The sequence below is a fragment of the Micropterus salmoides genome, unplaced genomic scaffold (assembly GCF_014851395.1).
Source record: "Micropterus salmoides isolate LMB-PRFRI ecotype aquatic unplaced genomic scaffold, ASM1485139v1 Ms_hic_scaffold_1921, whole genome shotgun sequence".
NCBI lineage: Eukaryota > Metazoa > Chordata > Actinopteri > Centrarchiformes > Centrarchidae > Micropterus > Micropterus salmoides.
Window position 1 is genome coordinate 1 of NW_024041064.1, and position 22,415 is coordinate 22,415.

General features: G+C 38.5%; 1 protein-coding gene across 1 annotated transcript; it reads right to left on the reverse strand.

The window, feature by feature from the left end:
• Window positions 1-9,309: 9,309 nt before the first annotated feature.
• On the reverse strand, window positions 9,310-22,009 carry LOC119911155 (stromal cell-derived factor 1-like). The gene is made up of 4 exons (XM_038729968.1): window positions 21,841-22,009; window positions 19,088-19,205; window positions 13,972-14,055; window positions 9,310-12,179 (listed from the first exon to the last, which is right to left on the reverse strand). Exons 1-4 carry the CDS (start codon window positions 21,905-21,907, stop codon window positions 12,140-12,142), a joined length of 309 nt encoding a protein of 102 aa, XP_038585896.1. The 5' UTR covers window positions 21,908-22,009; the 3' UTR covers window positions 9,310-12,139.
• Window positions 22,010-22,415: the final 406 nt, after the last annotated feature.

The window sequence follows — 22,415 nt, forward strand, 5'->3', positions numbered from 1 at the left end:
AACCAGAAGCTAAATTACGACAGCCACAACAGGCTACGCCCTAATGCTGAGATTGAGTAGCTCAAGAAAACTGAGAAATTTGTCAAACTCAATATTTTTTTCCTGAAAATGTTAGGCTTCCCACAGCTTATGTTACTTTCAGCATGTGCCATGTGTGAGTGTAGAAAAATATAGTTTTATTATGAAACATACTTGTATTGACAGTATTGATATGCTTGGAGACCTGTTTACTTGATTGACAGGTGTCTCAGCCTATCAAACTAAGCTGTGGTGGATGCTTTAAAATGTACCCTTGTAATAGTACAACAGTCGATAGTTATTTGTGTTTAATGGGATACAACTTAACCTATGAAAAAGGCACACCTGAATTTATTAATCCAGGAGAGTTTTCCTGATGCCTTCAGCATTGTTTATTTTAGCACATGCACACCTGGAAGCTGCCCTTTACAGCACACATATTGGCCACTGGCCAGCTCTCTTGTAATAGGTGGGAGTTAAGAGTATTGTTGATGAGGGAATGGAGGAGTGTCAGTGTGTTTCCCACCCACATTTCTCAGCCAGTCTGGGGATGTGAACTGCTCACCCCACAGTAACCAAGCCTGCATCTCCAACTTGATGCTACTGCAGTAATACCAGAGGAATGCATCAAATATTTGTGCATTTACATTTGCACAATTATTGTTCAAGTTCACATTGGAACAAGTGGTCAAGATACGTCTGAATTCTTGGCAAATACACCGACTGACCCTGCCTTCGGTTTGAGCCATGAGAATTTCTGCATAGTCTCTCCAACATCCAAAAATGAGCAAATCTTGATGTAAAACTAAGTTGCTAAGGCTGTGCTCAGGGCTGAATTACAAGTGTTGAACTTTTATTTGACATGATAAAATAACTGTTGTTGTATGTAATTCTATTGCAATCTCCACTGAGAGTTTAGTTAGTTATATATTTACATTTGGTCATGTCCCTTTGGTGTTTGTGTCTCGCCCATGTGTCCACGCACTGTATTTTACATCACACCTACAAAATGAGGCCATATGAGACAGAAACTTATGAAACACATATAAGGACTTCACTTTGCCCTTTTCCCAAGTAAAGCAAGTTCACGATGTAGACTCCATACTGGGTATGAGAAAAACTTAACCTCTTGAGGGTCAGCCAGGAAAGTCTAGTCCAATATAATCTGATGGCTTACTCCAATAACCACACTGAAAAGAAAATGTTGGGAGCTTGTTTGTGTTCTACTTTGGGCCAAAGCCTTAGAAACTGTGCAGAAGGGACTGAGCTTGTCGTTACCTTGCTCAAATTGCTGGTTTTACAGGAACTGACACATTTGGTAACCTTATAATTCATTTACATTGGCTTTAAACCAGATATAACTTGAGACCAACCACTAAAAGCTTTACCTTTGGACATACCTGATGAATTTCTTGGAGGGAAATTTGGATTTGGCAGAATGCATTTAACATTGTATTTAGGTTTGTACAATATACATTTTCTTCAAACAAGTAAGAGGATCCACATGCTGAATGAAGATGTTAAATGTTTTCAGTGCAGTTTTACTTCAGCAAAGATTATTTATTTTTGAATGACATGTAAAATATTATCACATTTTTCTAAATAATACTAAACTAAAATTCTTATAACGCACTTTTATTCTTCCATCCTGCTGAATATAAGATGGATATTGTTACTGCATGTTCATTCTCTCACACCGCCTCTCTGATGAAAGGTTCCTAAAGCACAATGGAGAAAATTCACACCGTCTCCTCCGTGAGCAGCACGTGTGAAGAAAATTCAACAGATGACACAGCAGACAGTAAAAGCAGTGATACACTGAGAATGATGGTAAACAATGAGGAAGTTTAGAGAAAGCAGTGGCCGTAATTTATGTTGTTTTAGACGTGGGGAACGAGTTATGACGTGCTGAAGAGAAATGTTGTCGGATTTTCCTGAACTCTGCTCTCTGAGGTTCATCAGACTTCAGAGAAATGTGGCTTTCAAAGGCCCGGCTCTGAAATCCTCTTGTGCGGAGCTACGCTGTAAAAAATGACAGGTTTTAACTAATAAAACAAACTTCACCCACATACTTGCCTTAATCCTTAAAACAGGTGGAACATTCTCATTTTATGTGAAAGTGAATAAGGTGATAATCATTTTCATTATTTTAATAAATGAAATAATGAACAGTTGTTACACAAGATTGTAAAAGGATATCAGGAATCTCATGTCAAGTACAAATACACTTGAGTAAATTCCCTTAGTTACATTCACCCACTGGTGACATTTAGTACACTTGCTGCTTTGTTTTTACATGCTTGAAATCTGAATGATAATTTTGTATTCTCACTGTCAAAATCCTTCTGGTTTCACCTTACATAGTGAATAAATTGTGTGCCACCTTTTATAGTGGAATCAGTAGTAGTCGCCTGCAGGGCATGCCTGCCTCACAAAAGGAAATAGCTGGGAAGTCAACTCTCCACTAAGTTAATGATGCTTGTCTGTTTAATGCTGGCAGAGGAGTCTAATAACCACGCAACAAAGACACAGTCCGCTTGGTCCTGCATCACAGTGGAAAGATTCATTAAATGGGGAACATTGCGAGTCTTTTGTACATGACGTCTCCCAAAATGAGCCGTGAATGATGATGTCCCCCCTTTTTTTCTCTCTCAGGCTTTTTCAGAAAATGCTAATAAACAAAGATGTATTACATCCTTTTCTCTGCTATGGAACAATTGGGGCTCATTGCTGATAAACGATGATATTCATCTCTTTTTGTCTCCTTCTCACCACCGCCTCCCCCTCTACACTGCCTGGTCTCTCATGCAAAGACAAGGGATGTGCCTGTATGGAAACAGTGATCAACCTGTTTCCAATAGCGTTACCCATGACCCTTTTCTCCAACGTAAGGTTAGGGAAACACTGAACCCTCGGCCATGATGGATCTGAGGACATTCCATAACCCCCCAGAGCTGTTTATGCTAACGGCTGTCGGTTTGATAGAGAAGAAGTGTCTTGTGGGATATGTGGTTTCTGTGACTGCTGGAATTGCAAACTCTTTCATCCTTATTTCTTTCCCTCTACAATGGCACTGGCTTTGTCTCTCTCCTCTTTCAAATGAAAAGAGTGATCACTGAAGGCAGCTCAAACCTCGTCTGTCTTTTTGAGCCTGTGTTTGTTGATGGCAATCTGTCTGTTGTAGGCCTGGAGTTGAACGTCGGTGGGGGGTGACTAGGACTTGCATGTTTGTTGAGGGGTCACCACACAGTCAGAGATGGGGGACAAGCACAAGTTTCTGAGGGATCACAGAGTGGTCAACTGTGAACCAAGTTAATATGCTTCGTTAAATTACTTTGGCCACGGACATTCAGCTTACTTTGTAGTTCACCAAGACTGTTGTTGTGACGTTGTTATAGCAGCAGGAGCAGGAAAGTTGTCAGTGTCGCTGTCTGGAGCTGCTGCGCTGCTCTGGGACCGTCTCGTCCTCTCATGTTAGCTTTGCAGAAGCAAGTAGTGTCAGTTTGTTAACCCACAACCTACCTTACATTAGTTACATAACATGCAGTGTCATTGTTCACTCTATCATGGTATTTGTCACGGTGTAGGATTTCTCCAAAATCGCCTAAGTTACCACACCTTTATAATGCAGAGAAATATCCTGAGTTACAGTTGGAAATGTCATATTTCAATGAATTTACAAAAAATGTTCTATATCGGGATATATATTGTTATTGGCATATGAAATGGCTTATATCAGGATATTAATTTTTTAGTAACATCGCATAGCCCTTCTTCTTTGTATAGCCTGCACTGACTTGTGTGAACACAAAATTTCTAATTAAAGTTTGACATTAAATGCAGCATCCACAGCTGTATGTCTTCAACTTTATTTAAAATCGTGATGTAATCATCATCTTATATCAGTTAACAGGTGGTAGAAGTACTCAGATATTTTACCTAAGCAAAAGCTTACTACAGTGTTATAATACCCTGTTACAAGTAAAAGTCCTGCATTCAAAAATGTACTTAAGTAAAAGTACAAAAGTCTTAATCTACATAGCTAATAGTAGCTAAAAGTATCCAATAATGGTAGTATTTCCCTCTGAATTGTAGTGGAGCTGAAGTGCAAAGTAGCATAAAATGGAAATTCACAAGTAAAGTACAATCACCTTAACACTATACGAAAGTACAGTACTTCAGTAAATGTACTTAGTTATTTTCCACCACTGGCTTTAAGTAAGATGATCTCATTCTACAGCACAAATAACTATGGCACGTGTTTTGTTCTACATAACCTACTGTAGAAATGCAGCATTTACTATTTATGTCAATTGACTGTTCGCTAAGCCCCGCCCTCCTTACTTAGACTAACAAAAGCCTATAGTTTGTACCAGAGGCTTGTAAAGGTTAATAAAGACCACTGATAGCTCTCAATTTCTATTTGCCAAAATGTTACTTTTACAGTTTTCAGATTATCCATGTGAACGTAAAGAGTGGCATTTTGAGTTTGCACATTACACATACATTTGCGTCTTCATATTTTGAGAGTCACAACTTAACGTTCTTGTGTTTGCTTGTGATGGTGCGTGTCTGCTTTTGCATGTGTGTTTACACTTTCCTTTTAAGCATAAAGTCAGCATCCATACCAAATGGTTGACAACACATTCCTGTATGATTTTGAGAGTGTTTAGTCTTACTTTAGTGGTGTGTATATATATGTTCACTTGATCTTTCAGCACCAGGTCCATGTTCACATATCATGAGGAAACATCATGTTAGCGTCTCCTTCGTATGACTTTCTTGTCATACAGTGTCTTTCTTCAGGAAACTAGGAATTACACTCAGACTATGGACACGTTACACTGACATCCTTCACTGTCACTACCCCATCACGCACACACACACATGCACACACACGCACACACACACACACATACACACACGTACACACGTACACATGCACACACACGCACATTGCCCTGTGTGGCTTTACAGCCAACATGTTTCCTATTAACTTCCATTCAGCCGGCTGGGTATTAAGTTGTTCAAAGATGTACAGTCGAGAGCCTCAAATCACAGCGGATTACCCACAACCTCCAAAACCAAATCAGCCGGGCAATTTGTTGTCCAACCTGGTTATGTTCTCTGTCTCAGGTGATTTGAGTTGAAGGCTGCTGTGTGCTGAGTAAAGCAGTGTTGTTTTCATGTGGTTACTATTTGATTCAAGATGAGAGGAGATTCACAGAAAATATCCCTTTACGTTTTAGGTGTTTAGATGACCATTGTGTTCAACAGTAGAATAGGTCCGGAATATAATCGATATCAAAACAGTGGAGTGTAAAGTTTAAAGTCCCCCAGTTACAAATGTGGTCAATGAAAGTGGATCTATAATGGAAAACTAAGAAGTAATAGGCAAAAAGGTGAATTACTTTTTTATTATTAAGTCCCTTTTTCTTGTCACTTATGTGACATAAAGAATGTACGGTTTTGACAAAACTCGCAGAGATTATGCATTTTCACAGAGTTCTGCCAAACTATACCACCTACATCTCCTAAATGTCTCTCCTTTTGTGTTTGTTTGTCAGATCTGATAAACAACGGGCCTAATCAGTGCAGCCTGTGACACTGAAACAATTTGTGGCAAATAGATCTCAAAAGGACACCGATTCTGAACAATGTTATTAATTCACAGATCACTCTTTAGCCATGTTAGCAGCACGTTATTAGGAATAGCAATGTTAGTTGGTTGGTCCACCACTTCGATCCAGTCTGAAATATCTCAAAGACCGTTTAATGGATTACCATGACATTTTGTAGAGACATTCGTGGTGGCACTTTTCTTCTTGTGCCACTACAAGTTTGACTCATTTGTCTGTAGAACTATTGGATGGATTTCTATGAAATCTGCTTCAGATGTTTATGTCCCCCTCAGGATCAATTGTACTAACTTTTGTGATTTCTTGAGACTTTTCATGTAGCGCCACAGCCATGTCAAAATTTGTCCATTAACTTTGTTTGTAACAAAGAACCTGTAAAAACAATGCCATTGCCATTACCCTGTGTTGCACCTTGTGTTTAGTGATAATTAGCAAATGTTAGCATTGTCATTGTGAGCAGCCTTACAGAGCTGCTATCATGGCTGTAGTCTTGTTGCTAGACTACTCCACTTTTTGTTATAACCCACTCAGCCATATGAATACTGACCTGCATCATGTTACTGATCAGCCAAAGAATTACTGCATCACTTTTGGACCATATATACAGTTTGCATGTTAGCATAATGTTATGCTGACCGAGAGCACACACAGTAAGACCTCTTATACTGTGTAGTATAATAAGTGTGTAGCGTACAGTTCACTTTATCATGTATCCTTCGCTGTCTCCTTGAACTGTATGTGAGGTCCAGTTTTCCAGTGCCATTTGTGTCAACATTTACTCTCCTGCTTCATATGTTGATATGTCTCTTCATCACAAATCTGTGTTTTTATTATTCTCAGTTGGACCGATTAGTCCGATTCGGACTATATTTTATTAGTCACAACTGGCTTGTAATGTTTTATCTAGTTTTATTAAGAATATTTCACACACTTATCTGAGGCCTCTGTCTTGTTGTAAAAACTCTAAATTCCTCTGCTGAGCTGGATCAGAGCAACGTGTCAGTGAAAACATATTAATAAACATTCTGTACATGTGTCAGCCACCTCTATAATGCCAGGTCTCAGCTGAGTAAGCACAGTATAGAAATCCCATAATCATTTCTGAATGTGCCCAAAAGGCCCAAACATGCAACCCTCAACCTGCAAACCTCTTGGTCCACATCCAAACCATGTCTCATGTTGCTCGTACATATCTACACACAGGTCAGAGGTAAGAGCTGTACCATGAAATTAATCCGCTCTACATTGTTCAACTTTATTAGAGCTGACAGCTTTATAAAACTACATAGACTCCCTGGAGCTGAGGACGAGTAATGAACCAGCACAAATTAATACTTTTGAAACCCTTAGGTGTTAAAATATCAGCTAGGGATGTTAATGGGCAATATATATGCCTTTTCTCTTTTCCTCTTTCTTTTATGCCTTTTACTGAAAAAAATATGCTGAATAGGTTTCAGTTCTAAGGTGGAAAATGTCAATTGATAGTTCTGTTGAATTATTCATTGAGGCTCAAAGTGGTTGTTCCTATGCAATGCAAGACTGTTTTCACGCGGTTTTGGCCTGGTGATGCTTTTCTGTTTGAATTGGAGAACCTGCAGCAGGAAATCTTGTCTCCTGTGATTTGTTTCTCTCCAAGGAAAGAGAGGATGCATGGTCTGTGGCACAACTTATCCCACCTGTCTGAGGTGTGGTGCAGCCGCTTTTTATCACCATCAAAGTAAGTAGGTAACTCCTTATGAAGGTTATTGAAAGTGAGACATTTCTCAAAACTTTTCCTCTTCGAACCTGCATCAAGACATATTTAACAGACAGTATTATGATTAAACCGAATGACTCCCTGTAATGTGAAATAGGTTGCTCATACTGCTGAACCCACTAAAAATCAACACTGGACTCGCTGGTGTCGTGCCAGAGCCAGGCAAGCGGGCAATATAACTGGGCCCAGCAGCCTCTGTGGACATATCGTCAGCTAATGGCGGAGGCGAAGAGACCAAAGAGGACATTGACGGAGCATAGCTAAGACAATAAAAAGAGAGAGTGACCGACCAAGAGACTGGGTGGCAAGCTAGCCAACAAAGCTTGACAGCAACCGGTGCAAGAGATGTCCGAGTGTGTTATCTTGTAAGTTTGCTAACATCGACTCCAGATTTATAGCCTGCGGCTAAACCTCTGTCTGATTTTGCTCGAGTTGGCAACTTTGCTAACACAGAGTTAACAAGTGCAACAACACAAGACACAGCAAACCAGCAAATACGTTATTACTTACTAGTCTACTTACTACTTCTACTTACTTACTAGACCAGCTCAGCATCTTTATCTTGCATCCTTTCAGCTCTTTTAGCTCACGCCAACAAGTAAAGCCAGTCTGATATTTACTCTTGTCTGGTCTCTTGCTCGGCCACTCTCTCTTTTTCTCTTCCTCACTTACTCAGACGTCATCATTTTCGGTCTTTCTGCATCCTCTGCCATGATATCCATGCTGAGAATACTGAACTATCTTCTTCTAAAGAACTTAAATGTAAATTATATACTTTTTGCTTATTCTTGTAGCTTGCCTGCTGAAGATTTGTGTTAGTGCCGTCGTCGTGATAAATGTCCTACTGCACTATGATTCCAATGTTACATAGCGCAGTGTCTAGCGCAGTGAGCCCCGGTTGGTAATGACAACGACGCTGTTCACCCTATTACAAGTAAGTGTACATTCAAAATGAATTTTAAGCTGTTATGTTAAGATATAATTACAACATAATGTTGCTTTAAATGACAAAATATTGTTTGTCCATGTCCTCTGGAACGACACGTAAAATTGTTTTCTGATCTGTGTCCGCAATTGGCAGGACGCCATTTGTCTGTGCCTTCCTAAACCGTTACAAATCGCTGTTGGTAAAGAAATCAGTTTTATAATGTGACAACACTGTGGTTAAGGTTTGGTTAGGTTTGAAAACAATGTCAATCAGGTGTAGAGAGGCCTCAAGGATTGGATTAAAATGATTACTTCGTTAAGGTTTGGGAACCTTCCTCATGGTTACAATAATAAACACTTGGTTACGGTTAGGGAACAATTGTGGTGGTATGTTTTAAAAACAAGCAAAAAAATGTTTCCTCATCATTTTGATTTTAAAAAGTAATTTACACAGCATTCTGTTTCTCTCAGAATGGATTTGCTGTTGCAGATTAGTATATACCGTAAATTCTAGGAGACAGAGCGACCGGAGCGATACTGTGTGGCTCTCACCAACATTGACATACAAATTGCAGACAGTTTACTGCTAAACTGAAAGCAGTCACTGATGAAGAAAGTCAAACAACAACAAGGTATATATATATATAACAAGGTAAAGTCCCAGATATTTTTCTCAGGAGTTGAAAGAACAAGTTAAAGCTCAAAGGAAAGTGAATACCGAGCTTCACTCAGGTGGGCAGAAACTCGACTCCAGTGGTATGCTCATGTTGCTCCATGTCTGCTGGGTAGGCATTTGTCTGCTAACAGGCCAGACGTAACATCATGATAAGCCGATCCAGGGTAATTTTCTGTAAATTTGTTTTTAACCTCTCTGCCCCTAACGGTCGAAAATCACTTTATGTAACTTTAAGTCAATGAAATATACAAGGAAACACTGCTTTTGACAGATAAAATACAAACATGTATAACTAATTTTATTCCATATGACTTTATTGAAAAAGGGCTTGAGTATCATAGCTAAAATACTGCCTCTTGGTTTACAAACAGTGACAATACAGAGGATAATGCTCTAATAGGTCTCACTTATATAAAGAATATGTGTCATAAGCTGCCTCAAAAGAAAAACAATTATTTCACATTGTCTCAGGGTCCAAAGTAGAACACATGCATTCACTTTTGATTCATTTGTTATCTCACTAATTGCAAGTAAAAGTGAACCTGAATTTGAAAATGTTCCAAATATTACACCCAAAAACTTTGTGTAAAAGCTCTATATATATTTTTTCTAAAATGTTAAATGATTCCACAGGGGCCAAAGCACTAAACATAAAAGCACTTAAACTCTGATTAATAAAACAAATGACCTGTTATTACATTTGTATCTCATTAATGTAAATCAGTAATGAAACTAGTGCTGCTAACAGTATGGTTATATACTTTTCCTGTTATTGAGATAATTATCACATTATAAATTAGAAAGTTTACAGAAGTTAAAAAAACAACCTATTCCCTAGATTATGGAGTAACGCTACAGTTTAGTTAACAAACCAATTTGGGAATGGATGGCGGTTTTGTAATGAAATTAAGACATTATTGCATTTGGAAATTTTTATCTTATTTAACAATGTGTTTAAACAAATTAGTATAATAATATAAAATGAATGTCTATTAACTTCTATTATATTCATGGGAAATTAATAACACTTACAGGATTATTGCAACATTAGCTGCAAATTGATATGATTATCACCTGTGGGCAGGCATTCAGCAAATAGACCATGTAAAACAAAACACAAAGACCATAACAATGACCGCCAGGACTTCCATTACAGTTTTAGGGGAAGAAAAGGGGCTCTAATTCTGCGGCATGACAGAAGTTGAGTGTAACAGGAAAAAAAAGCCCATGGGGTGCTGGGAGTGTCCAGATTGAAAGCACATGTTGGTCGCTTGGATCTCAACTCAAAGGTTTTGTTCTGTTTTGGCTCAGTGGCTCTATTGACACATCATACATCAGCCTCAGTAAAACTATTAAAAAAAACAAATCAAGTGTTCGACGGGGGACGACTGGTGGGCTGTGCTGAATAGTTTCCTGACTCATGTAACACAATGACAGCAGCTTTTGTTTTCAGTCACTGTGTGTTGGACTTCACCCGTGTTACATTTGGTTGATAAGGAAACGGTGTGGAGAGGACAACAAACCAGAAGGACGATACTAAATTTTTTTAACCAGATTTTACCACAAAATAACATTTTATTCCTTTGAAAAAGGAATGTGTTGCATACTGTGTATAACATATTTGCAAACAACTCATTACATATTTGTGAAATATTGCATGAAATCTTTAAAATGAAGTTTAATACATTTCTTGCATTGTATGGACTAGCCTTCATTTAGTAGCTACTGCCTACTGTACATTGCATTAACAAAAGCATTTAGTAAGATTATACACAATATAAAAATAAAACACTTACATTTAAAGACTCACATGATAATAAAGTGGCTCAAATATATATGAAAAAAGGATAACTTTTTTTTTGTCACCGTGAACATTCTCTTTGTAACAATTATAATTCAGTTGTTTAATGTGACGAAATATTAGCTTTTCATTCCTACCAAGGACAGGTGTTGGTATGAACATACTGCAGCTGATTTACTCTGTTGTTGTGATATACATTTAACTTCTCCCTTTTGATACCCTTTGGGTAAAACATTAAGAATTATGATTATCTTCTACATTTTTCTAAGGATAAATGAAATAGGAAGTCATGCTTTTTGAGGTTCACAGGTTTCTTCGTGTTTTGTATGTTTTACTGTATAAATATTTGGTCTCTGTTTACTGATATGTTCAATCAACAAAAAGCTGCATTAATAAGTATTATTCCACTTCTTTATAGTATTTATCAGTACAGTATAGCTTTGACACAACATCAGCTTTCTATATCAGACTCTAACAACAGCGCTTTCAATATTTTGTGACTGGAAAAAACATAATTGTGTTTCATATAAGACATAGAGGTCACGATATCTCATCTTAAAGCTTGCATAAAATAAACTGTGAAAAATAATTATGTCAATGGCTCTGACCCCTTATACTGAATGTATAGCACCATCAAATCAGTGCTTGTTCCTCAGCAGTGTTTGTGAGCTTCCATCTGTTTTGCTCCTGATGGTGGAGCAAGCTTGAAGACAATTCATGATATTGTTGTAGCATGGCCTGCCCTGATTGGTCACTGCTTGTGACCCCATTGGCCAGCCTCTCTGTGTCTGTCCCATGACCCCCCAAGTCCTGGACTAATGCCTAATTCACCTCATATGAGACGTCTGAAGAGGTATTTAACATCACCATCTTAAATACTTTTAATTACAGTAAATGATAAGTAGAATGCACTCTTTTCAAAACCCAATAAAGTTGAAGTAAGTGTATTGCTGTAAATATATTTTCACTTGGGTGACGATATGCCTTGTGTAAGACAGAAAGCTCAAGTTGTTCCTTTATAGTCAGAAAATACTAGAGTTAGTTCATGTGAATCACATTCAAACACACACACACACACACACACACACACACACACACACACACACACACATATCTGATATCAGAATGTGTCCCGTCAAAGTCTCTAAGGTATAATTGGGATGGCACGATTTGGCGGTGAAGTGCTGGTTCTGCAAGCGGTCCAGAGAGGTCCAGACAGGTACACACAGCGTGTTTGCATACATCCATAGTAGTGACAGGGAGATGTACAGGTTCTACTCAGGGATGGTAGATCTGACCACATACATGTCTTCCCCTTGTGTTTAGTTTTTCTTGTTAGTGCGTCTCTTAGATTTCTTCACCCTGGAGAGAGATTCAGAAGGATGAGTTATTTATTAGACTGAAAAAAAGGAGTCCATCTCTTGAAGTAGACGATATGAATGGGCAGCAAGGCACTTATGAAAAGAATACACATGGTCATGGACATGTTAGAGGCCTCAGGTGTTTGTAAACATTTTTGATAGGTGAACATCAAAACATAAATGTAATTTATGTGTAACTGTAACTGAACATTGAAAAGGGTGATGCTGACAAAGAGCAGCAATGTTGTAAATAAAAAAACTCCCTCCCTCTATAAAAAAGGTTTGAAATGAGAAGAATTCAACGTTTGTTCCTCTGTCCCTTTGGGGACATCTCATTGACATAATGCATTACCTTGCCCCTTATCCCTAACCTTAACCATCAAAACTACATGCCAAACCTTAACACTTATGCTAACCCTAACCTTAACCTAAATGTAAACTGAACCCTAAAACCACAGTCTTTCCCTGTGAGGGACAAAAATATGGGGCCCCATGGGTAGAGACTGCTGTTTTAGGTTTAAGGGGACAGTCCCCATCGGTTCTTGTGCATTCAGGTTAAAGGACTGTTCAGAGAAAAAACTAAAGTGGTACATTACAAGAACAAGCTTGGAAGAATAGGGTTTTACAAGTTTTTTTCAGTCATTAATATATTTGGGTTTTTGGAGGGGGGGGGGGGTTCTCATCAGACAATAGCCACATTTTTTCTTGTAAATTTAAACTTTAAATCTTGGAAATAATTGCTCCTTACAATGGCCCTTATACACAGACATGAACACCACTGCTGTAACACAGGATTTTGCTGTGAACACTCCATTCATTCAAGACTCCTATCATGAGTGCTGAAACAGCGCAAAGACACATTAACACACTTAACTAACACTAACACTAAACTTTGTAACTGCAGTTTTATTCATTTTCACATTTTTTCTGTATATGAAACCTTACTGAAAAAGCTTAAATTCATGGGTAAAGGCTGCTTCTCAGCTGACAAAACTAAGGATGTGTTTAACTTAGCTCTCTCTACCTACCTCAATGAACAGTGATAACTCCCAGGACAAAAACTACATTTAAAATATAATCTGTATTCACGTAAGTCCTTTACTAAAACAATAAACAATATTTCGTAATTCACATAAATGACTTTATTGTTTGTTTTCACATTGCTTTTAAAGTGTTTAATGGTATTTTAAGTAGCAGTGCTAATCACCACCAGACATGTTGGGAAAAAATTATTTTATGAGGAATGGACACATTTTAACTGCATGCTCATTAAAAACTGAATGAGCTGCTGCAGTTTTTGCTATGAATAGTTTTCACCCACAATGGATGGAGCAACTCTGTCGCTGTTTTGCACTTAGTGATTAAATTAAATGGAAATAAAGAAATCATGTTAAAATACAATAAAAAACATGATTAGGTGCTTTAACTGCTGTGAGCGAGCTGGGAGGGAAAACAAGATGAACATTTGACTCTTCTGCAGGCTTGGCTGAAGTCTCAGACACATCCGTGTGAGAGAGAAGGACACAGTCAAACCAGTGGCAGATTTATCACTATTCTTTCTTGATGCTAATTATTTCACAGACAATAACTCAGCTGCTTACATCAACCATGTCAGTGATTTCAGAGAGTAATCATCAGCAGGAAACTGAGAAATGGCCATTTTTAACAGCAGTTTATTTTTTTCTTTGTAAGATCTAAACTCACTGGAGAAGAGAGCTGTATTTCATTTCTGCCTTTGTCAGCGTAGCTTGTGTGTGCTGAGAGAGAGAGAGAGAGGAGGGTTTTTTTCTCACTTGTTAATGGCATTCTTTAAGTACTGCTGCAGCCACTTGGTCTCTGGGTTGATGCAAACTTCCCTGTTGTTCTTCAGCTTGGCACTGTGGGAGAAAAAAAAGTAGAGTTTGAGGGATTAGGCGCCACATTCTGGATATTTCTGCTAAACTGTCCCGAATGGATGAATTTCACTGTCAAGTGATTATTTTGTGTGATTATCCCGTTTTAACATTGAGGTGCATGTTTGGTTTTATAACTGTACACTGTTGCTTACATGAAGCGGGAGCAGCAGAGATAGAGAGAGGGAACAAATAATTTTAGTCTAACCCAAACTCACATGTAATAAATCAGGTTCAAGGACGTGTACTGGAGAATGCTTTCACCTCTGGCCTTCCTTTGTAGCCCAGCATCCGGTGATGGTGTACAGTACAGAGATTGTATCCATTGTGTTAGCTGAGTGGTCAACCAAACTGTAACAAGACCTCTCAGTAACCCCAAGGAAATGTGACTGGCATTTTAATTAACATGGATGCTTGAAAAAGCTCATTCAAGTTCCTTTGTTGGTTCTCTTACTTTCCATTTTAGGGTTTATCTTGAATGAGCAGGTGGGTTTAGTTTGTCTTTATCTGCAGAGAGAATGCATACATGTAAGCATATATGTGTTTATATTTTGGCAAACTGGCACTATTTAAACTATGCTGAATTAGCTATTAGCAGTTCCTGTTTACAATTTACCTATAGCTGTAAAGACAACTATCAGTGCATTACTTTAATACAATACAATAAAGAAAATGATTCTCAGGTAAGTTCTGGGATTATAAGTGACTTTTTAAAATGTTTTTTAATTTTTGGATGTTAATTGACGAAGTTATAACTGCGAGATTGTGTATGAATTCTGACTAATTGGGTGCTTAAGATTTTAAAGTAGGCTACCTTACTTGCCTTTTACCTCACATGTCTCTCTCTGCACCCCCTTTCAACTCTCCCTGAGTTGCTCTAATGCCTCTTGCACAGAGCCCGCAGTTTCAATTCATGACAGTACCCATTGAATCAACCTGAATCTTGATTGATAGAGGTAAACCATCCCAACAAACCTCAGTCATATTATGTCTGTGTAGAAAGATTTTTTAAACCTCCCTTCAAAGGTCGGCGTGTCCTTGAATGCACCAAGAACATTTTTAGAACAGTTTCTTCACATAGCCAAAAGACCAAGCAACAATAAATATAACTTTGACTTCAAATAAAAGTGAAAAATTCTTGACTGTGATGTTTCACCTTACTCAAGCAAGTTTAAACTCTCTGCAAGTTGAAGCATGAAGTGCTGAAATGAATGGAAAAGAATGACTTCTTGCAACGTAAGACAATAAACCCAACATAGCCTATAATTATAAATGTACTACACAGGCAATTTGTTGTTTTTAAACTTAAACATACAGACCACTGGTATCATCTTTTAAACCGAAATGTGCTATTATTAATATTTATGAGATAATGTTCTAAAGGCCTTTAACTTGAGCATTTGTATGGTTAATAAATCACAATAACAACATCATCATTTCTTATGGAAGCTCAATTCAACAAAAGCTCAACTTCATCTCCAAACCCCCGCCAGAATGTCTCACAACACATCCCAGTTAAAACCAGAGGATTACTACTTCTAACAGGCTGTCACCTTAATGTCAAGAGTAAAAAAATCACGCAGGTGCTGCTTAATTTAACATCAGCTAACCTGTAGTATTTTTAACTAAAAAAGGAACCCAAATTCTTTTGTCAGTTCACCTCTTGACATAAAATAAAAATATCTGCTCTATTTATGGTTCGACTTGTTGTGTTGAATCAATCAAGGGACCATGATGTTGAAATGGGCACAATATGTCAGGATAATATCTGATATGGTTTATGAAGGCTGAGCTCAGAAACACCTCAGCTAAGCTTTAAAAACTTCAGCACATCCTGCAACACATCAAAGCTGAGAACCAGAGGATTACTGTGCATAACAGGCTGTCATTCTCTGATCAGCAGTGAAAAATCACAGCTCTCTGTTTCCACTCAGGCACAGCTGGAGGGGAGGCACACATCACACTGTACTGTATGGCTTGTAAAGCTGTCTCTACACTGCACAAAAAACATTTTAACTCATAGTGTGATGGAGAAGCATCAAGCTCAGGCTGGTTTGGTTTAAAAGGTTTGAAAGTCATGAGTGATACTGGATCCTAAATTGTGTTAATTAGGGGGATTATTATACCTGCCACAATTATTTTAGGACCCTGTAAAACAAGTAAAGCTCCAGGTCTCCACTTATTTGTTTAGGCAAAGGGAGTGTGGAAGACTTTTCTACAGGATCCCAACTGGATTTATGGCAAAACATCCAAAGGGCCTGTTTAAGTTCTGTTTAAAATGCTATTTTGTGTTTTTTTATAGAATGAAATCTTGTAAATGACTAGAATTTTCTTCATGATTGTTTAGTTGTAGTTCTGTTTCTGCTGCTTATCTTGTCCAGAACACACTTTAAAATGTTTTTAATCTCAATTAGGCATTCCTGGTTAAATAAAATAAAAACATAATTTTTCATACATTTGTCATATAATGGACTTTTGATTATGCAACATATTTCAAGAAACTGTAAATAAAAATGTATCTTGAAAAGCTGAATGATTCCATTCACAAAAACATTTTCGTTGGACATTTTGATTTTTTAAAAAGAAAAAACATGCATTTTCCTCAATGCTTGGAGAAAATTTGGATTTCAAAACGTAGTATTGATCGATTGTGTTTTCTGATCAGAATGAATATTATTTGCTTTCATATATTTATAAGGCTTTTGCGGGATTTCAGGATGCTCCCACTTTGTGATGAACAGCTCTGTGGTCACAGAGAGTGTGTTGCGAGTGACATCTTGCCTGTTGATGGAGAGCTGAGCCAAATATTTAGGAGAGGATTTGTTCTGTTATCAGACACAGCTGGGTGAGTTTCAGATCTGCCAGGGCGAACATGGGGGCAGGCAGCGGGGTCTCGTCCCCTCCAAGCATGTGGATCTCACACCTTGGTGGTAAAAGGTCGTGTATGAGAGTTAACAACTCAAGAGGTGTCTCGCCTCACTGCTCCTCTTTCTTTTCCCTGCATCTCTCCATCACAGCTTTGCAAATTAAACACATTCCTATGCGCCTCAAACTGCTCCCTCATCACTGCTTTCTGATTCAATCTGAACCCCTGCACTCTCCTCCAGCCCTGCTGCCCCGTTAACACGCCACCTCCCCTGTTCCTCGCCCCATTTAGATGCACACACACGAGCAAATGGCCCTTAAACTTAAAAGAGCAGTTCAGGAGCCTCAATCCAAGCATCAGCCCCAAATCCCTCAAACTAACATGCGAGTCAGGAGGCCAAACAGCTCAGTAACTGGATCTGTGTTTGCTTTTCCTCAGGGATGTCCGATTCTTCCCCTCCTCTTTTATTTTATTAGGGGTGGCTAGCTCATCCTCTCTGGAGCTTTTTGTTGCTGATGTGTCTCTCTTCATCCTGTTTATCTGTCTGTTTGTCTGGATGAACAACTGAGAGCCTAAACCTTAATTGACTTGGCTGGAATTTGAGGGCCGGAGTTCCACAAGCAGCAGGTAGTAATTACTTCACAGCAAGTTAATACCAACAGCATGCTGGGACGTGTGGGGGGGGGGCGGTGTGGGGATGTAGGGTAGGATGAGGGCACAGGGTGGGACACGGGGTTGGGAGGGCAGAGGGTGTAGTGTTACTGGCTTTCTTTCATCTGCCTCAATAGAGATATCGGAGCAGCTCTGCAGGCTCCTCGTCTGAATGACTTCTTGACTCCTCTGGCAGTTTTCTGGAGGGAGGTTAGAGGGAGTTTGCTGTGTTCTGGCCAGCGTGCCATGTGTCCTCTCTGACCTTTTGCCACTCGCCCACCCTTCCTGACAGTCACCAGCCCCCCTCCCTTTTTGGCAGAAGCCCCACAGCCTTTTAGCCTTTTGGCTGTGAGGCTTCTGCCATCCTGTTTTCTAATGCAAACAAATGAATGGGGCTTTTTAGTTAATGTGTTCCTAGACCAGTGACAATTACAGTCAATGCAGTTTGAGGCAGGAAATAAAAAAATGGAAGAGGGAATACAGGGGGTCAGCAGAAATACAAAGGTAATCACTTTGACCCTTAATTATTGCTTCCTTTACAAAACATAAATAGCCCCCACGAGCTCCGGCCTTTACCACTTTCCTCTCTCTGAGTGGATCGTGTTGTTTTAAACTCAGACCTCTCATTAGGGAAAGAATGGAAGGATATTAACACCATTCTTCGTACATCCACTCTCAATCTATATACACTGCATTTAGTTACTTATTCAAGTCAAATAATGATGAATAGTGAGGGAAATAAACACTAAAAAAGTAAACACATAAAAATTAAGAAAAAAGCACCTGGCCTGTCAGAAGGATTTGATGTCATGTGACACAATCTGATTTTGTGGAAATTGTGGAATTATCAATGAGAATCTAATAAAAATCAAGGATGGCAAATTTGTCAGCATCTTTAATCTGAAAAAATGACCACTGTTGTTCACTAATTTCAGTGTATTTTGAAGGGAAACAGTTGATTATTGATACTTGCTTCAAATGTACTTAAATGTTCTATTTTATGTGCATGTGTGTGAGTGTTTCATTATTATTTTTTTTCATCGAATAAAAATTGAAATTAATAAATAGGCCCAAGAATATAATGGAATTTATATATATATATATATATATATATATATATATATCCTTTAAGCTATATTTTATTGTGATCATTTGGTACATCCCCACTTATTGCATTCCTAAAGATTCTCTACACCCAAATGGCGTTAAATTAACTGCATCTCACTATGAAAATGTTTGAGATCACACTCACTCGCACAAGCACAATATGATGAGATCGACCAGATACCACTGAGTGGAATTATTGCACACGATGCTTAGGCGTGCTTATGGGGCGCGGCCATTACTGAATACTAGAAACCTCACTCTGAGCAGCACCATTAAAATACAACTAAATACACCAAAATGTGAAAGAATGAGTGATAGAACCCTTTAAACAATCACCAGCAAATAAATGTCTTCAAGTTAATCACCACAGTAATGTTGCGCTCATTTACTTACATGACTTGGAAGGGGCAGTTGGGTGTGTGGAGGAACTTGAGCTCTTTGATGGACCGCTGAGGAACCGTGTTGAGGGTGGACCGACACCAGCACCGCTCTACCAGGCTGATGGGCTTTGCTGCAAAGACACAACAAGGAAAATTATGAATTAGCATTAGTGGTAGTGAAAGAAAAAGTGATGAAACTACAAAACAAGTAAAGTTGCAGTTAAAACAAGTAGACCACATTCATAGGGCTCAGTGTTGTGGGAACAAGGTGTCATTTCAGCTGTTCAACCTACAAATACATTAACCAATGTGGCAGAACTCAGACTTCAAGATATCTCATTTTGCACTGAAGCATTTTAGGTTTGTTAAACAGAAATGTATTTTTGCTAGTGGTAACTCACATAATGAATTCAATTATTTTAATAAATATGCTGTATGCAGAAGTAGATAAAGGAACGGCTATATAGTAAACTGCCTACATCTACGTCCAAATAATTTAAATGTTTCATTGCTCATGAAACAGAGATTTGGTCATTCCGGTCCATATGAGGATTTAAATATTTACATCACCTTAAATTAAAATCCAAATTCCAAAATAGCAGCTTCTACTTAATTTCAGTTGTGATTAAATGCACCACTTACCTCAGTGGACAAATTAAAAGCATGTTTAATCTACTGTAACGTGCCTTCATAAAGCATGGAACGTATGACTTTACCAGTAAATGCTCTGAACAACTTGTTCATTAAAAAGAGCTTAACTCCTTTTCTGACCTGTGTCTCACACAGACACACATGCAGAATTTCAGCTTTTCACTCCCATAGCATTCAGACCGGCCACTCTAATGGAGAAGGGTCCTCGACATTCAATTTCCAATATTTGCCTCTTTTATGAAAGAGCACTCAGCGGCTCAGACGGCATCAGCTGGCTTTGTACAAATGACCTCAAGAACATTCTTAAAATGATTACAAATCACCCCTGTGCCTCCATAGAGGCTTGTTGGGGACCCAGAGGGCCACAGATGCACACTAATAACTCCAAGTGCACGTTATTACAAACTGATTGTCGATTTGTACTTATTTGCCTTGTTTGAAATACAGTCTATGAATTTTCCAAAGAAATGATGATGTTTATAAAAATGTCAGTGAAAAGATGAAGAGAAACACCCTGTAATAAAACTTTAAATCTGGAATCCATCCTAATAGCCTTGATGCTGTATAAACCATGAATATAGCATACAAATAGTTCAAAAGACAAACCAATTCATTGAGGGTGCAGTGTATGTCAAGAAGTCACTTAGCAGATGCTGATTTTGACGACATTTAGCAAATTGCAACAAATCATTCTCTGTATCAGCCATTTCCTGCCCAGATAAAATCACTAAATGAAGTGCACCTGGTGTAACTAACAGACCTTTTAATTCTGGGGTTCAACATATTCCTATTGATATGGATGCAACACCAAATGTCCTGCCACAAATGGCTAAATCCTCAGTAATATGAGCCTAATGATTCACACCCATTCAGGGTCTTTTCTCATGCAAACTAAGGGATCATTATGCAGCACACAGCACTGGGGCCAGAAGCGAGCATCCACTTCTATCACCACTGCATTGTTTATCTCTAATTAGAAACTAATTAAAAGAAAGCAAAGGGAAAAGACAAATACACACATTTAGACTTAACTCTTTAATATGCAATCAGAGATTTTACCGGGGCCGAAACAACAAGCTTAGAATAACGCAGGCCAGACGAGTCAACACCCCGGCTTGTCTCCACCAAGGTTAACATGTGGGAGATTAATGTAGGGTCACTGTGGAAACTGCACTGCTCCTGTGGTACATTTAATCCAAAATACTAAATATCACAACATTTGGAATGTTTGAAATTATGTTTATTTATTTATTTTTTGAGAAAACAAATTCCCTTAAATGTCACAAAAAATGCTGTGGTATTGTAGATTACTGATTACAATCAATATGTTTTAATTTAACTTCAATACTAGTAATCTGAGGCTGCATTAACAATTATTTTCATTGCTGGTGAATCTCCTGCATATTTTCTAAATTTGGGATTTCAAGCTGACATCTTCATGTTGCTTGTTTTCTGCAGTAAAAATCCAAAGATATTCAACATGCTTTCACAGAGATAATCAGCAAAAGAAATTTGATGAATAAAAAGTATTTGAAAAGTGAAATTTGGGCATTTTGCTTAAAAAAGGCTTAAACAATCAATTTTCTCAAAAAAGTTGCAGATAAATTTTCTGTGGATTGACTGTTTCAGCTCAGTAATCATTTAGTCCATACAGATAAATGGTGGATGGGATGTAAGTGTTTGGTAATTATTTTTCTATGTCTGAAACATGTGAGATGTAACAAAACAAAAGCAAAGAAGGTACCAAAGTGCTGGAGCCACAAGTGCAACAAGGGGCTTTGACAAAAAACTTTCTTTCTTGTCTGCAGCAAATTAAAGTCAATAAAACAAAGCAACTTCATAAGTTAAGCTTTGATAATGAAAAAGACGTTTAAACATGAAGCCAACAGAAATTTTCACTTAGATTCTAGACATTTACCTGATTATCTAATAAAGATGGAATTCAGAAATGTAAGAAAAGTTCCATCACAGCTAAGATTCAAATAATCCGGACAACAGAAGCCTCAACATTCAGACTATACACAACAAAATCAAAACTTTAAAACATGCTCAAACCAACAGTCACTCTGGATCACTAAAAACTGCCCGTGTCCCCTGTCCCTGTTTTGGACTCACCGTTGGAGGTTGGTACATGTGTGGCCACGGCCAGCAGAGCCATCAGGGCCAGCAGTTTGACATCCATGGTGATGAGCTAATAGGCTGCAGAAGGGGCTGCTCTCTCTCTAACTCTCTCTGCTACAATCCCGGGCACAACTGTGACCGTCCGCTCCACTCTGCACTTTGTTAAATCTTCAGATGGGAGAGTGAGAGAGTCCCACTTTCTCAGGAGGGAGGGGGGCGGGTCCCAGTATGAGAGGAGAGGAGGGGAGGGGAGGGGAGGAGAAGGAGGGAGCACAGCAGCGAGTCAGCAGACACTTCCTCGATTGTAAATGTGTTGGCTGGGAGTCAAAGAGAAAGTCTGAGGAAAATTCTGTTCCTCACTTTCTTTCTTTTCACTGATTTCTCTCCATTTCATCTCTATTTCATCCTCTTTTTTTCTTCCCCTGCCATTTTTAACTGTATTCTCTCTGCCTCTTCGTGCCACCTGCCACACACACACACACACACACACACACACACACACACACACACACACACACACACACACACACACACACACACACACACACACACACACACACACACACACA